General features: G+C 40.4%; 1 protein-coding gene across 1 annotated transcript in view; it reads right to left on the reverse strand.

The window, feature by feature from the left end:
* Window positions 1-16062, reverse strand: part of RAD54L2 (RAD54-like 2 (S. cerevisiae)) — a 48610-nt gene extending 32548 nt beyond the window's left edge. The window contains exon 1 of the mRNA XM_015424017.1: window positions 15912-16062. Coding sequence (XP_015279503.1) covers window positions 15912-16062 — 151 coding nt within the window. The remainder of the gene's footprint in view (window positions 1-15911) is intronic.
* Window positions 16063-18969: the final 2907 nt, after the last annotated feature.

The raw sequence follows: 18969 nt of genomic DNA on the forward strand, positions 1-18969 counted from the left end.
ATACTACCCTTCGATCCTGGAACAAATCCCAGGAATAAATTAAAAGCATATTAAAATACAGCTGTTCTAAGTGCAGAAATATTAAGCTACAGTACTGGGAAAATCCTGGGCCATGGAACTACATTTACATCTCATATTCACTACACGTCTCCTTTGCTGAGCCAGTGTAACCATCATTATTTTTCTAATTTTTGGAAATTGGGAAATGGAGATTGGATTACAAGGGGCATTATACAATGATTGGTGGTGGAAAATACTGTCAAATCACAGCCAACTTACGGCAACCCTGTAGGGTTTTCACAGCAAAAGATTTCAGAGGTGGTTCTGCCATTGCCTGCTTTTGCATAGCACCCCTGGACTTCCTTGGTGGTCTCCCATCCATGATCCAAGTACTAACTGGGGCTGACCCTGCTTAGTTTCTGAAATCTGATGAGATCAGGCTAGCCTGAGACATCCAGGTCAGGGCATGCAATGATTACATAAGCTCTAGTTTATAGTAGGCAGTTGTGAGTCATGTTATTATACTACATTTTCAGACTGATAGAAGATAGTAGTGAAAGGCCTATGAATACAATGTGCTCCTCTCAGTCACCAAGATAGTAAAAAAATGCGCTCTGTTCAACTGCCTGCTTTGAAACATCATCATATAGGAGCCCCAGAATTACCAAATGCCCCTTTCCTGATTTTTGTGGTAATATGATCCAGGAACAACTAAAATACACCATTATTATATAGCCATTACGACATTCGTGTACTTCGTGACAGTCTCCATTACCAGCTCTGACCAGCTCTGTAACTCACCATTCTCATAGGGAGAGTAACAGTTATTTTGGGACATTAGCTTGCAAGGCACACCACATACATAATTTACTGGATCCAAGAGTTAATGTGGAGAAGTAAATAGAAGTATCTGCAACCACAAAATTCAGTGGATGATCTTGTTACAGGCTTGGATAAATCCTAACATTTACATGAAGGAAGAGGGGAATGGTATTTTTGCCCTACCATGGGAGACCTCTGGCTCACCCTGCCCCCAAGCTATTCCTAGGGGTGTCCCATCCCCCAGGAACAGTATTTTGTGGTGTATTTTGTGCAGAGTAAGATGGAGAAATTGTGCTTCATAAACTGAAATCCTTTTGTACACAGAAATTTTAGGTGGAATTCAAACTGCCATCTCTAAGTCAAACTTACTTTGCAGGGGTGTTGGAAGAACTAAAGGAGGGTAAATCATGTATGCTGCCCTAAGCTCCTTGGTGGAAGAAGTCGATAAAAACAAGCTGGTGCACACAATAGACTCCACATGTTTCCCTCTATAAATATTACTTTTATTGAGCCCTTTATGTGAAGTGGCTCCCCAGGAAGATTTGGAAATAATGTCCACAACATCACAGCCAGCCAAGGAATAGGCCTCATAGTGTGATGGAGAAAACTGCCTGATCTGCAGATTGCCACTGCATATTAGAGGACCGTCACATGAGGCAATTTAAAGTGTCTTAGGCTGCAGTCACAGACACTAAATAATCCCCTTTCAATTCACTTTCAGACTGGATTTTTACTGTGTGAACTGGCATAATCCAGTTGGAAAGTGCATTGAAAGTGGATTATTTAGTGTGTGTGACCGCAGCCAATCTGGCAAACCACCACACATACTGACTGTCAAATGCATACATCTGACCACAGCCAAACATTTGAGGAGTAGCAATCCATAAATACATGAAAATAAATTGATCGCTTTTTTTGTGGTTGGTAAATTGTCATTAATGTCATCAATAAGCCCGCAACTGTCATGTAAAGCCTACCTTTATTATGACCCTGGCACTGGGATCAGATGATTTCTTTATGACTACCAAGCCAGCATATTGCATGAAAAACCTTTACCCACATTACACTACTGAATATGAAGAATATTAGATTTTTATACGCTTCCACCCCCACCCCCTTATAAAAAGACTTGTTGAAAACTAACTCTGAATGCAGGTGCATGCGTTAACCAGTTACTTTCCCACAACTAACCAAGATTCTAAACCGCGATTAAACTTTGGTTTAGAACCGGGGGGGGGGACTCCTGTTAACATGCATTTGTATGCCATGGATACCTAGAGTTAGTTTTTAACTGTGGGTTCTCTACATCACGAAAGGGAGTGCAGAAGAACAAGGCACACAAACAGCCTGCCAACAGGCCAGGTTTGCACACATTTTTCCTTAACTGTGGTTAATGAGACATTTGAAGGCAGCCCCTCAGTGTTCCCTGGTTGACGATATTCTTTATGTAACTTTTGAGGCAGTCCTCCAAAATACACACAAAACAAGAGACATAAGAATATGCACTTTAACTATTTTCTTGCTATTCTAACTAGGCAAATTGATGTTACATCTCAGGCAAAGAAGGTGCTGTACAAATAGTCCTGGCAAATTTATACAGTCATATGTCACTGATATTTATTATTTATATCTTTGGCTTATATACCGCCCTGACCCCAAAGGGTCTCTGGGCAGTTTACATAGAGATTCTAGTGTTTCTTTCCTTAACTAAGGCCACATAGTGCAGGGACGGGGCTGCCTACCGGCACCTAGGTGGTGAGCTTCCTGTTTTTCTCCGGCTCGGCTCCTTTCTTTTTCCGGCAGCTCTGGTCGGTGGTTCTGTCCTGGCGTTCAGAGGAGGATCTTTCCTTCATAGTGGCTTCCTTCGGCTGCTCCTGCCCAAGTGCGCGGTCCGTGTCAGCTTCCGGCCTCGGCTATGTCCATTTTATGGCTCCGCCGCGCCTACGCCCCATGACACCACACCTTCCGGCTCCGCCTCCGCCGTCATCCGACTCAGCCACTCAGAGATGTTGCATTCTCTGGCCACCAGGGATCGCCCCTCCGACTTCGCTGCTGCTGCTGCATCGTCATTCCACACCGCCGCCGCCAATGCTCTGCTGCCGCTGATGTTCCACCGCCGCCTCCACCACCCAACTCACTCGGAGGAGGGTGCCCCCTGCCCATCTAAGGGTAGGTACCCATTTGTCTACTCGCTATTTAATTGCTTTTGAGCCGCTGGGTGGGCGGGATAAAGTTGGGGTTACATAAAACTGTTGTCTCTTCCCACCTTTGGTGCTTCTGATAAAAGTTTTCTCACCTGGCTGTTACTGATCAATCAGGTTCATTATGCCCCTCCCGTTAAATATAATGTTTGATATACAGTACCTTGTACTCTATATACAGTTCCTTGTACTAAAAATTTCCTGATAGACCAAGACATAAAATAGAGGGTCAGTCACTTTGTTGTGATGTCTTATGTAAAACATATCCATTACACTTGGTGAAACTGCTGCTCTGGAATAAGGGATAATTCTCTAACTGGCAATGTTGAGCAATGCATTTTGTAACTTCAGGATGAATCTGCAAAATTCCTTTCCAAACCTTTGTCTTTCTACCATGTAGGGAAAAAAATGCTTCTACATTATAAAAAAGGAAGACAATGAATGTACTGCACAGTAAAATTATGTAAAACATTAAAGTGCCCCTAGAAACAAAAGCCAGCTATAAAAGCAGATATTCCAGATACATTTGAGAATGTCTGACTGCAGTTTTCATAGCTACCGCAAAGCAAACCATAAAATTACAGGAAATAATTTTTGTTTGATAAACTAGTGAATGCCTTTCTAGTGTAGCAAAGTTAGCATGGAAGATCCAAGTTCAATCCCACTTGTCTTTCCATCTGCTTTAAAGAGAATGCCTTGAGTTTTCCTTGAGGGTTTCCGCACTGTATCTTCTAAGAACATAAGCAATTATAAAATGCTTCTTGGCTGCATAGAAGATAAACTCCCAGAACTCCCTACTGCAAAGAAAAACAGGCCTTCAAGGTCAGTATGGTCTGCCAGATGGTCAATTAAGACAAAGCTGAGATTGTAGTGATTTCTCTTCTCAGTTTTTTTTTCACTTGCTCCAATTTTATCTTTTGGGGCAGTCTGATTAAATGGGTGACTTCCAAAACCTGGGTGCCTCTCCCATCCATACATTTTAATGTTTCTCAGACTTGGTCTCATGTCTCAATAAAAAAAAACTTTTTAAAAACTGTTTTAAGTATTTAACTTTCACTCTTATTCACTGACCAGTTAAGTTTGCATGCTAGACTCTACTGACTGCAGTGAGAGCTAAATCAGCTTAAATTCATGTCGTTCCAGCATAACTAAGTTTTCAGCCAGACTATCCAAACTGAATTGTTTAGGCAGCTTCCATTAAATATATTTAAGAACTGCATACATTTTAAAATATAGTTCTCATGATCTTTTCACTCTGGGCATTAGTTTAGTCATCCAGGCCTACACATTCTGTTGGCCATGTATACAAATCCAGAGTCTAATGAAAATATACAGAAATTCCACTATTTAGGGAATTATCTGTTTCAGCTTCAATTGTATGTACACTGGGTTAGATCCCATGGAGGATTTCCATGAACAGAAGTGGGGGCCATTTTCACTGTTTACCTTTCCTGCTGCTCTCCAACACCATTCCTGGGATCCTCCCTGCCTCCCAAGAGCAGCTTTTTGGGGTCATTTTGGGTTGCCGCAGGAGGGTAAAAGTAAGGAAGTTCTGCTTGTTGATATATACCCCTTTGGGTAATGGAAATTTAATGTACGATCCAACCCTCTGAATCCTATAAAGTTCACCTTCTCCTCATGAACTTTAAGGAAAGAGATTTATTTAATCAGTTAGCAGCCTGGTTAGGTAAGAATGATGGATTCTATTATAAAAGAAGTACCAATTTTTAAAAAATTAAAAACCACAAGCAGTGAAATGAGATAAGAATATGATGAGATAAGAAATGATGTATTCACAACAGAATTTCAGAACTTTATTCACAAGAACAAATTGCAACCTATTTCACTGAACTGAGAAGGCCAAGGATACTACTACTCAGCATGCTGGCGATAAAGAAAAAGCTGCTTGTGAGCAGTGGTATGGGACAAAAAAGGATCAGCAAGAGCTTTAAAAGGAGCATGCATGATGCACACCCTGTCATTTACCCAGTCCCAAGGAGTATATGACCAGTGAGAGCTCCATGAACTCCCCTAGTATATGGACAGAAAACTAGGAGTGCATCAGAAAGGAAGAGAAAACATTTAACACCCAATAGAGAATATACCACATCCTTGGTCAGTAAAGCAACAAGTGCAAAAGGGACAATATCTAAAACTGAATGATAATCCTACCAAGTCTGATACAAAAGATTTAATTGGCTCCTTTACCAAAATCTTAAGGTGTTAAAAAGTTCCAAAGAGCTGCATACTTTGTATGGAGCCAGAATATTATACTAATAAGTATTCTATTGACTGCAGAATAATTAGTGGTTCACAAGGTGATTTATGTCAAAAAATATTCTAATCCAATCATATCACATTCCCAGTGAGAATATCAAAAGCACCCTTCAAACATTATCACCTCTCATTCCCCATTACAATGAATTGCTTGTTAGAGCAATGGAGGGGGGCAGTGGGAAAGGAGAGAGAGAGAAAGAGAGAGAGACTGACTATATCTTACCTGGAAACTGCTGAGACTCATCCAAGAGGAGCATTTTGCTCAACACATGCAGATGATTACACAAAACACAGCTTCCTTCAGCAGTTGGTTCAGTAACTTCAGCAAAAGTCAGTGTGGCAAGCTGTCAAATCCTGTCAGCTATTCTAGTTCCAGACCAAATGTCTGAGTCACTGCAACCTACATACCATCTCAGTTTAGAGTACCATAATTCACAAAGGATGCTGCTTTGTCCACAGTATGCTCTCTGTTCAAATAGTTCCAAAGTGTTGTGAAAAAGTCCAAAATAAATTCACAGTGTTCAGAAATTCTGATAAACGGCATTTAGTACTCTACCCCATAAACCCATGTAAAGAGCACACCCAGCAAAAAATACATCCTGTAATTCAGTTGTGACTGAGGAGGGTCACTTACATAACCAATTAAATATGCCTAGGGTTTATTCTAAATAGCAGTTGCACTTATCTTCCTCCCCTGCTCAAGTACTCAAAGCAATGAGTATAGAGAATCCAGCAGGTAGCTTGGAACCAATCAGAGCAGTTATTCTGTTTGGTTGACAGTGATCAGCATAAATCAGAGGAGGTACCAAAGCACCACTCCTGAGAAACTGTATAGTTAGTTTCCTATGTATCTGAGAGACCTCTTCTCCCTATGTTGGCTTTTGCAACAAATCTGCACACTGTGTTCACCTGATCCCTTTTATTCAGCGCATTATCCATTTGAACTAGTGACAGAGAGCAGAAATAAAACAAAATCCTTACATAACTATTCAAACTCAACAGGGGCCCCACATAGGGGAATTTCAACAGGCAACAGGAAATCACACAGCAGAATATGCAAAAACTCCAGAAATTAATTTGGGGGCAGGAGATGGGGAAGGGTGCAAATTAATAAACAAGTCTGCTCCCTGCTTTTCAAAAGAGTGCTTTAGAAGATTTACGTTCACTAATAACTTTATAAAAGTGCTTGCTGATCCTCAAGTAATTCCAGATGTATGAAGTCAACAACTTTGACAAGTCACATGAGAAACCTGTAACCCAGACAGTGGCAAGCAACATTGACTGGTTGGCTTTGACACTAAACATTTATTTTCGAACTCAGCCACGGTGCCCAATAATGACCCAGGGACAGTGAAAAGGTCTTTTAAGTTCTGAAGTTTTACAGAATGGAGCCACTCTAAATAGAACCTGTCTTCACAACAGGCTTATTATATATCTCATTTATTTTGTTTCCTTTTACTAGCTCAAAATAAGCCACACAACAGACTGTACTCTTAAGCATACTGACTAGGAAGCAAGGGCTGACTCAAGCAAACACTGACATACTTCACAGCTGAGCAGGGATTTAATTTTTGGTCTTCCACACTCAACCAAGTCTTCATTTAGTTATAATGTGGTTCTGATGCAGGAGATAAGGCTTCTAAAGCCTTCTCCTTGGAGCCCTAAGCAGTAATCGAATATTAACTTGTTATCATTGTTTCGAACATTCTCCTACTCATCAACTCCGGTTACAGTTTTAAAAGAATAGGATGCTGGTGGGTGAAACAGTGACATCTAACATCCAGACACCTTTTAAATTACTGTGTTTAACACAATCCTACATCACCTTAAATGCAAGATCTAACCACCTCTGGCCTGGAACTAAATCAGGAAGTCTTGTTATTTTCGGAACACCTAATAATAGTAGGTTACATATTTTCTCTGCTATTAGCAAGTTTTAAAAAGCATTCTGGTCCAAGATCCTTATCCATTAACTGAGATTATGAAAACATGGAGCTGGACAAAGCGGCAGCAGTAAAATGTAACAGCATAAGTTTGAAGCACAGAATGAACCTGACATTCCCACTTAGCTTATTACAAATGTGTCCGTTTGTTGCTTGAAACAATCTTCTCTGGTTCAATGGCTTTCAGAAAAATTAAACCTTAGACTCATCAATTTTAACTTATAAACAAGATAGCTTGATTTAGGAGACCAATTAAATTGAGTTATAGAAAAAAATAACTAAATTCTGCATAAACTGGAATAGTTATCATCCCGCTACTCTTTGATGGCATACCGCACTGTTGTCTGGTGATCCTCCCTGTTCTATGTAAGATGTCCTCTCTTATCTTTCTGCAAAAACACTACATAAACTTGGCCTGTTCTCTCTGTTCCTGATTTTCTCTAACCCCCCCCCACGAGCACTCCCGTTCTGCTTTGATCCCTTACTGTTCCTAACAAGTTGGAATGACCCTCTTTTTTTACCATTGTTTGCCAGACTATTCTTCTACCAATAGCTGTACTTTGTGGACCAAACAATCCTTTCATTCTCTTGAAGTTTTGACCTAGCTAAACAATTTATTCTCAGTCCCACTGTTTTCTCTCAAACTGCTATATTTTTACCAGCTGTTCCTTCCACATACAGTCCCTTTTCAACAAGTTCTCCACTTGAAAGCTAGCAAAAGGAAGTGACTTCAAATTAAAGCATGATCTAACATGCATATGTGTTTGATTCTGTCAATGAAACCAATGGGACTTGTTTGCTTTGAAAATAACCGGGGGTGGGGATCATTTAGGATCTTTCAATACCAGCTTCTCATAAAATTATGCACACTGAGACATATAATAAAATTATTTAAAACTATCACTGTATACAAGCCCAAACCAGAGATGATAAGCAACTATTAAAGGCCGTTCTAGAATAGGTGTTGACACCAAGTTCAGCAAAGAGGAGACCAAACAAACTTCTTGAGAAGAGAATTACAAAGTCTAATGGAAGTCAAAGGAGGCCTTCATGTGTACCTTTGGCAACGCAGGCACCCACAGTACTGCTCCTTCAGATCGTCTCATATCTGGTGGTTTTAATGGACCTACACTGGAGTAACTCAGGATAGCATTGCACTCTTAGGGGCTTTAAAACGTCAACACCAGCAACACTGGACAATACTGGGCATAGAAAGAAACTGAATATTTAAGTGTAGCTAGTATATAATTGGCATTATATGGGCAAGACAGAAACCCTAGTTCGCATTCTTGCTGCTGCAGTTCTTGAACTGTCTTAAAATGCAGCCCTGTATAAAGCATGTTACAATATTCTATTCTGGATGTTAGCAAAGCATGTGCAACTATGGCCAGGTTGACCTCCTCTGGGAACAGCCACAGGTGGCAAATCAACCAAATCTGGGGGAAATGCCCCTGGTCACCTGATTATCCAAGAAGAGTCCAAGGAGCACTCCCACACTGCAAACCTGCTCTTTCAGGGGACTGCTGTCTCACTCAGTACACCTCTTCCTGGATCTGCTTTGCCAGTCAATCCCCTGCCGTAAGGGGCAAGTCTGCTTTATATGAATTCAGTTTCCATTTATTGGCCCTCATCCAGTACCAGAGAGAGGGCTACTCAGTGGTAGCAGCTCAACTGGTGTCTATGATACTCTCTTTTAGGCACCAGGCAAATCATTTCTTTTTGCCCAAACTTTTAAAGGATTGATCTTTTTTAACACAATTTTTACAGTTTACTTTTAGCCTGAAAACTGTAAAACTTATTTTAAACTGCTCACTCTTTCGTGCTTTTATGCTCTGGTGGGACATTTAATTCTGAGTTTTAACTTGCAACTTTCATTATATTTAATGTTTTTATTATGCTTTATTTTGTAAGCTGCCTTAGGCAGGTTCCCTGAAGAGGCAGCACAAAAATTAATAAATACTCAGTTTCTGCTGGATCATGCCTACATGCAGATGGATAACCACATCCCAAGCTATGTAAAAGTGACTAAAGAACCACTGGAGGGGATACAAAAGTGTTAAGGCAAGGTATCAAATATACAGCACACGGGACAGATCCAGCTGGGGGGGGGGGGGCCCAGAGAGAGCACACCGAGGGGGGGGGGAGTCCCATGGCACTTGGAGAGATTCTCCTTTCCATTTCTAATAGATTCCAGATATAGCTGGAATATGAGTCCATCTGTCCATATATCTTGGAGAATGAAGTGATTTCAGATGCCAAATGACAATAGCAGGCATTGGTAATAAGAGAAGAAACCTAGGTCACAATTCAGTACAGGAGTATGCATTGTCTTGAGCTTCATTATCAGTTGCAATTCAGCAGTCCCTCTAATCTCCCTTTGAAATTTCCTTGTAAGAGAACTGCTACTCTTAGGTCAGCAACTGGAAATGTTCCCCTACTGGTATTTGAATGTTGTGGTTTCTAATAGTAGTAGAAAGAGTAAAGTAGTAGCACCTTTAAAGACTATCAAAATTTTGGTAGGGTATGTGCTTTTGTGAGTGCTCACTTCTTCAGACTTATTTCCATTTATTCCTTGCATCCTCCTGGACTGAATCCTCCTGAATGAGACCTAGGTTTCCTGTCTCATTACCAATGCTGATATCTCCACGCCTCTGCATATCACACCAATTCTGGTATTTCCACCCCTCTGCATATCATACCTAATCCAATCACACCTGTTATTACCATTGGGCATTATAAAGTTTATATCTCCAGTACATTGTTGCATTTTATGGTACACATGGCCTGTCTTGCAAAGTGACATTTATGTCATTATCTGGCCCTTGCAACAAATGAGTTTGACACCTCTGTGTTAAGGTATCAAATAACAGCGAAAACAATATCTTAAAACCTTGTCTTAAAAGCATTCCACTCTTCATTTTAAGAGAGAACATTTCATAAGCACGGGGAGGGGGAGTTTTCATGAGAAGAAAAGATTCCCCTCAACCATTTTTTAGGTTTCCCATGCCTTTACATCATATAAATACAAATGTCTATTGGCTTTAATGGGCTTAATCCAAAAGCCTAGTGGAGTTTTGCATTTTCTTCCCCGAATGGAATGTTTCATTCTGCAAGTATATTTGATGTTTAAAAGCACTATTCATGAGCAACCCAAGAATAATAAATTGCAGAGTACGTAATAGGTTTAAGGGAGAAAGACTACACTGAAAGAATAAGATTTATTGATTTTTTTGCCTTTAAGCCGCAGTGGAAGTATTACAAATTGCTAGCCATATAAAGTTTCAAATTTCAACCTTCAGCTTCCAAAAAGAGGTTTCAAATAATACTGAGGAAAGCAAATTGTCTTAGAATGATAAATGCCACATTCTTCTTGACTGAGTTATAACTATACCACAAATTTGTGAAATAAGCATATCATACAAAAGCTATGATATTATGCTTATTTTATAGATTTGAAATCTTTTTACTAAAACCCAGTTTTGTTTGTGGACGGGTGTGTTCTTTAGTTTCCTGACCTGCGAATAATTTCTGCAAGAACAAGAATAAGAAAATAAAGAGATGGGGGTGGGGGGGGTTGAAATGGAAAAAAGTTAACTTCAGCTGCTCTAAGCAAAAAGTAGTAAAATTTGGAAATAAATAGGACAGGAAGAGATTACTTCTCACATCCATGGGAACTTGTGTAGCTTTTTAACTCAAAACTTCATCTATGATATCTGTAGTAGAGGAAAAGGATGACCCAAATTTTCTGGTGTATTTTTTTCAAATAGGGCAGTGGTCCAGAGTACTCCAAATGGCAGTTTTACTTGAGATCCCATCCTCTGGGGCAACTATAGTGAAAAAGCAAGCAGTTTTACCACCATTAAGAGAACAAGGCCCACTCAGCTGATCCGAAAGAAAGGGACTTTGGCTTCACTGACACTGGCATTTAAAGATGTAATGCAAGTCATTTCTCTAGGTTATGTAATGTTTTGACTCTGCCAGAAGCTGTGCCACTTTTTCCAAAAAAGAAATTTATCACAGAAAGCACAGGATGGGGCAAGTCAGGAGAAACACAATCATGATGTGTGATACTTTCCTGTTCATGAGAATACGAAATAAAGCATTGGTTATATTTTAAAAAGGAATCTTGCCCAAAATGTTGTTCATCTGTGAAACCTTGGGGGGGGGGGGAAGGGGAGGAAAGTTTTCTTGTCCTTCCTTCCCACATCAGCATTCAAGTCATACCCCACTCCAATGATGATCTCTTAGGTAACAATAGGTAACAGTTCAGAGAGTTACCGTAGTTAAAATCCAAGAACAACCAAGAAAGGGTTCTCCACATAATCTTGGTCTTTAATTCAAATTACTCTCCTGTATTTCCTCAAATTTAACTAAGTTGTTTCCATCCCACATACTCCCTGCCACAATAAACTCAAATTAACCAGAGTGAGGGAAGCAAGTTCACAAGCTCATCCATATCAGATAGAGTCAGAAACACACAGTCCAAGTACAAAGTGTTCTCAAAATCCATAGAAAGGCTTTTTAAAAAACATCATCACTACACTAGAACGGAACAACCAGACCAAAAGAGCCATGAGCCTACAGTGGGATTTACTAATTCCCTCCAGGTCCTCGATTACTGTACTTCTTTATTTTCAGTATTTATGCCCCATACTCTCATCCAAACTTATTTCTCAAGGAGGCTTACAATAGATTTAGGAACTTCCTTATTTACTCTTTTGTTCACATCTCAAACATTTTTGCTTTATTTATTTAAAATATTATGTACTCTTTGTCCCAATAGGCTCAGGACAGTTAATGGCAAACATTAAAACAGCAGGATTATGCATATAGCTCGTTAGAACAATTCATTGAATTACCTGACAAAAATTTAATTGAACAGCCCATGATCATAATTCACCAACAGGTATCCAGAGCTTCAAAAACCAATTTGAGAACATCCAACCATTTACTGATCCAACACTCTAGATATTGAAAAATACTCACTGCCAAGAAAAGACAGGCTTTCCTGAAGGCCAGAAAGGAGAGATTCTGACACACAGCATCAAGCACACTATTTCACAAGAGGGGAGCAGCCGCTAGGAAATGCTGGCTTCTGATTAAACCCAGCTACACTATACAAGATGAGGGAATCATTAAAAAGAAACCGGTGAAACCCTGAGCAGGCACATGAGTTTATATCAGGAAAGATGGTCCTTTGGATATATGAAGATCTTTAAAGATAACAACGGACATCTTGAATTGAACCCTTAAGCAGATTGGCAGCCAAAGTAATTGTTTTAGTAGCAGTGTTATCATTCTCTCCCAATCAGCAAACAGGAGGTCACATATTCACATTTTCCACTTGCTGCCCAGTTTTCTTCAAAGACATATAGAATGCATTCTGGTAATCTAGCTCGAGAGATTATGGCAGCGTGTCTAGCTCAGATGAAGAGATAACAAAATGCACTGGAGAAACCATTTTTCTGTACCCGTTTTTCAAACATTAGCATCTAAGAGCACTCCAAACTCTTCACATGCTCAGATAATTATAATTTTAGCCCATTTAAAAAAAGGTGGGTCCATCCCCTCTAAAACATCAACTTTGCTAACCAACGTAACTTCTGTCATCTCTGGATTCAGTTTCAGCTTGTCTTTCCACATTCACTTGACCTCATCATAAAGGACCCGAGTTAGTTTAACACAACTGTACAGAATTCAAATGCTAGAAACACTGTAAAATGCCTAATATTATACTTAAATATGTAGCTTGTTTACTATGACACTACTTAGTACATTCACATGAACAAAGACAAATAGTACTAAGCTACGCCAACCTAGCAGTTCAAAAGCAAGAAATTGCAAGTAGATAAATAGGTACCACTTTGGTGGGGAGGTAACAGCATTCCGTGCACCTCAGCATTTAGTCATGCTGGCCACATGACCACAGAGAAGTCTTCAGACAGCGCTGGCTCTTTGGCTTGGAAACAGAGATGAGTACCACCCCCTAGAGTCGGATTCAACTAGCTTTCGAGCAAGGGAAACCTTTACCTTTACTATAGGAGGATTACACGCTATACTGTTTATTTGTATATTTCTGCCAGGAAAATTATGTTTGGAGTTGCTGAAAATTTTACTGGGCCTGATCCTGACCCTCTAACACTGCCCAACATGCAGGAATTAAGCTGATGAAACAATTCCTGGCAGAGAAGCTTTTCCCTATAATTTTATCTCCGAGCCAAAAATTGCTTTACCTGCTTAATTTCAAACTCACTAGGTGGCCTTGTGAGCTCTTTTTCTCTCAGTCCTCGGTCTGCAATACAGGAATACAACAGTAGCTGTTGTAAGGACTGGTAAGATTATGGAAGTGCTTTGGATATCTAAAATGTGACACATAAAGGAGAATGTGGAATCATTATACACATTCAGAAGGTACCTACCAGAGCTAAAATGAACACTGATCCTTCATTTTACTGAAGAACACTACCCACTTCTCAACAGCAACTCTCTTATATCATGCAAACTAATTACTATTTAGACTACATTTCACAAACTGAACAAGCCCTTCTTTAAAAAAGAGAAAACGTAACGCAAATCTTCCATTCTGTTCTAACCATTTAATCCATATAAAAATTAAGATTTCTTTCTCAAAGGCAGACTACAAGAAGACTAGAGTTTTATTCTGGCATTTTCTGGACTCCAGTTAAGCTCTAAAAATGCAACACAGTGCTTCAAAGAACTTATAATGTAGACTTGGGTGCAATCTAAGCAGCAATCAAGTCTGATGTGCTTCTGCTGTGGGAGGAATCCTCTTTAAATATTGCCATGTTTTCCAAAGAGTCACCAATTGAGAATTATCTTGGCCAGGAATAAAAAAGGATAATTCTGAAGGGCACAGCGTTCTCTATGACCTCATTTAAAATGGAATTATAAATTGCTAGTAATGATAACATTCAAGAACAGCATGGAACAGGATTTGCCACTTAATTCAGCCAACTCTCATTAGGGGGGAAAAAAGAACGTATCTTCTTGGCAATGTAAGATATAGAACAACGCTCCTTGCTTCTCCTTGAAGCAGGAAAGGTTGAAGTACTAAGTTCAATAATAGCAGGCCTTAGTAAAAGTCTGATACCTGTGAGCTCCCCCCCCCCCAAGAACCCTCCACTCGTGGATGCTAGTACAGCCTGGAAAAAAGATCTAGTTTAATATTACAGGTGGGCACAGCAGCATCCTCTCTTGTAGTTGGTTCTGCATCCCAGGCTTTTTGCTCCAACTCCACAGCTCACCTCATCCCTGGATCCATTCTTCATCTCCTTGCCTGGACTGGACTCCTTGGATTTTTTTTTCCTCCTCAGGTCCAGGCAACAGATGTTTCACTTTCTCCATTTCTTGAGCACCTCTGTTTACCTTACTGCTAGCCAGTCTCTTTCCCCCAGAGGTTTCTCCTCAATAGGTAACAGTTCTTTTGCAAGTAGGCGTGCAAAGGTTTTATTGATATATTGTATACAAACCTTTTGTTCACATTCTGCCTTGTTTTACTATTCTTGCCATTCCATTTTCTGCTCTTTGTCTTATCGGGGGACAAAGAATTACCCTATTCAAAGAATTATCTTTTCCTTTTGTTTATTTGGAGTGCTGCCTCCAACTGGGACATAGGTATACACTAATTCAACACTGAATTAATTAATTGTCCCTGCGACACCTGTTGAGAAACTATAGTAATTAATTTTTCATTCCTTTTATTTGTTTCACTCAAGGATAAAAAAATTTGAAGTTAGCTTCAAACAAATTTTCCTTCTGACATCCTACGATGCTTCCACAAAACCCAAGTGGCAATAAACACAAAGGAATATTTCTTTCTTTCAAAGTTAAAAGAGAATTTGTGAATGACCCACACACTAGCTCATAAAACTAGTACTGTCAGTATGATTGTGACATAGCCCTGGAGGGGAAAACCTCACACATAAAGTAGTAAGAAGGGAAATTGCTATTTTAAAAATATGTAGGGTAAAGAAGGCAGGATACCTGGGTTGTGGTGGTGTGTGTGTGTGTTTATCATCATTCCAGCCCTTGTGTGTGCAGATAAATGCCATAAAGTCAATGCCTGCTAAAATCTCAGAAACCAGCGGGGTGTCTAAATAAAATACCCAGTAGTGGAGAGGGGTCAAAGGTCTTCATAGCTCTACAACTGAATAGCAAACCCAGAATAAATTTTGGAAAATAGCATTAAACCAATTAAAAGAAAGTATGCTTTCTTGGCACTGAATTTATTATTTTTTACACGGAGTTCATTCAGTCATGCCTAGTGTCCAATTAACCTTATAGGAAAAGTGTAACTGGTATTCTCATAATATGTCCAGACAAGCAAGAACCACACTTTTTTGCACAGTATTCCTCTAGATATAATGGTAGAAAGGGGGCATCCCCAGTAGGTATACAGATAAACGGCTCTGCACGGCTTATTGTGTCTGTACCTGATTTAGCTACTGCAGCCCAAGCCATTAACTTAGGACCTGATACTCATTATATCACCTACCGACTAAAATGTACAAATGTACTGCTCCATACACAAATTCCAGAATGAGCACATCTGCCTCTTGCATAAAATCAAAGGATTTATTCACCAATTTAACTTTTGCAGTAATTACACAAAGCAAAATGTTCTTCGGCTCCCTGGCCAATTACTCACCATTCTCATCAAGTAGATCTTCCTCATCATCCCCATCATTGTCCTCCTCCATTGCTTCATCCTCATCTTCCTCCTCCTCCTCTTCCATATCCTCCTGCTCCAAGTCCGGGTCCACATCCGGATCACTCCCTGAGACTGACTCGTCCGACATGATTCCCAATAGCGCCTCTGGTGCATTACCTGCTCATGGTCTATTTAAGGCAGCCCTGTGAGAGGGGAAAAAGGAGGGAAAAATTAAGACTCAGGCAAACTTAGTTACTAAATTACAAATTCTTTGGTATGATGAAGATAGCAGTCTAACCTCAGTCAGTACCAAGTTCTCCAGGTCCCATAACCTAGAAATAGCTACCTAGGACCTGTGACCATATAATTTCTTCAATTAATAAATGAGAGGTAATAAAGAAGCATGCACAGCCATGGGCAGCCACATGGCTCCACAGTATGCCAACATTTTCATGGTGGATCTAGAACAGCATTTTCTGAACTCCTACCCATTGGCACCTCTCCTTTTCTTGAGATTCACTGATGACATTTTTATTGTCTGGATCCATGGCAAAGAAGCCCTCGAGAGATTTCACCAGGCTTTCCCCAACTTCCACCCCACCATCAATCTAACTCTGAATTACTCTACACAACAAATAAACTTCCTGGACACCACAATATAGATACACAAGGGACATATAAGTACCACATTATACCAGAAACCGACAGGTTGGCAAACATATCTACATGCCTCCAGTTACCACCCCAACCACATCAAACAATTCACTGTGTATAGCCAAGCCCTATACTATAATATAGTCACATCTGCTTCAACCCCTCAGACAGAGATACTCACTCGAAGGATCTGCAACAGGCATTTTTGCAACTACAGTACCCTCCTGATATGGTGAGAAAGATTATTGCAAAGGCCAGAATGATACCTAGGAACAGCTTGCTACAAGACAAGCCCAAAGAAAACAACTACAGAACACCACTGGTGGTCACCTACAGCTCACAACTCAAGCCAGTTCAAGGCATTATTAATGACCTACAACCAATGCTGGATAGTGACAGTTCCTTCACACAGGCACTGGGAGGGAGGGGGGCGACCCTTTCTTGCTTACAGCCAGCCTGCTAACCTAAAACAACTTAGAACGGATAAAAGGAAGTACTTCTTCACCCAAAGAGTGATTAACACATGGAATTCACTACCACAGGAAGTGGTGGTGGCTACAAGCATGGACGGCTTCAAAAGGGAATTAGATAAGCATATGGAGCAGAGGTCCATCAGTGGCTATTAGCCACAAGGTATAGATAGGGACTCTGGGGCAAGTGATGCTCTGTCATCTTGGTGCTGGGGGGGTCAACAGTGGGTGGGCTTCTAATGTCCTGGCCCCACTGGTGGACCTCCTGATGGCACTGGTATTTCTGGCCACTGTGTGATGCAGAGTGTTGGAATGGATGGGCCTTTGGCCTGATCCAACATTGGCGTCTCTTATGTTATAAGCTACTTACCAGTAACATGGACTCTGGTACCAAGGCCTGCAACAAACCAAGATGCCAACTTTGCTCTCATATAGATCCTAGCAACACCATCAGTGGACCCAGCAACCTCAGCCATACCATCTCAGGTTCCTACTGCTGCTCATCCTCTAACGGGATTTATGCCATCACATGTCAGCAATGCCCTTCCACTCTCTTCATTGGACAAACAGGCCAGTCCCTTCAACAAAGAATTAATGGACATAAGTCTGACATCAGAAACCACAACATTCAAAAGGCAGTGGGGGAACATTTTAACCTTCAAGGACATTCAGTTGCTGACCTAAAAGTAGCAGTTATCTTTCAAAGGAATTTCAAAGGGAAATTAGAAAGAGAGACTGCTGAATTGCAACTATAACGAAGCTCAAGACAATGCACCCACCAGGACTGAATCGAGATCTAAATTTCCTGTCTCATTACTAATGCTGATTTCTCCATGCCTACTACCTCTCTGCATATCACACCTAATCCAATCACACCTGCTATTGTCATTTGCCTGGTTATGTCATTTGGCATCTGAAATTACTTCACTTTCTAATATATAGGACAGATGGACTCACATTCTAGCTGTATCTGAAGAAGTGAGCACTGACTCACAAAAGCCTACCATAAATTTTATTAGTCTTTAAGGTGCTATTGGACTTTTACTCTTTTCTACTGCTACAGACAAACATGGCTACCCGTCTTGAGCTACATCATAGCTAAAAGTTATATGACTTTTTAAAAGGGAGCTGGACATCGGTGCTTGCAAAAGGGCTCTATGCTGCACTGTGTCTGATCCAGCATGTCTTCTGCCAATGACTCTCCAGTCAGCTCCCAGCCCATGTTCCTCCACTACCATCAACAGTACCAACCTAAGTTCGCGGAAAATAACTTTCAGTTTCCTGGGATATTATTTACTTTGATTTTTAATATATATTATATATACTATAAATTCATTGAAAAGGATGACAACTCTACTACATCCAGTATTTTTTTCTGGGTGTTACAACTGCTCTCATCCCTTATAAATACAAAGGAGTTTTGTAGTACCGCAAATACTAACAGATTTATTGTTGCATAGCTGATGAATAAATAATTCATTGAATTAGAATTTAATAAGAGATTTTATTGTATTAACCCAGTCTTAAACCAATATGGCTGTTGTGAATGGTAACTGCCCTGTACTGTACCTCTTACCTTAACTCCACTGTTCACAATATTCCACTCTAGATCCATGTCTGTAAGTATACAGGCTAAGAATTTATGTCATGTATCTGATTAAACAGGTTCTAGATATGAAGCTACAATAAAAACAGGTTGCTTACCTGTAACTGAGGATCTTCGCGTGGTCATCTGTGCATTCACACCTCTGGGATATAGTGCGCCTGCGCTGACCCTGATCGGTATAATTGAAAGCAAAAGGAATTTTTGTGCCCGCTCCCTGATCACGTGCCGGGCTCCACTGCGCATGACCAAGGGAGGGGCACGACAATCCCACCGCTGCCCTCAGTCTGCAAAGAAAGGAAGGAAGGACCGAAGGCAGAGGGGAAGG

This window comes from Gekko japonicus, unplaced genomic scaffold (assembly GCF_001447785.1).
Source record: "Gekko japonicus isolate JY-2015 unplaced genomic scaffold, Gekko_japonicus_V1.1 scaffold477, whole genome shotgun sequence".
Taxonomy (NCBI): Eukaryota; Metazoa; Chordata; class Lepidosauria; order Squamata; family Gekkonidae; genus Gekko; species Gekko japonicus.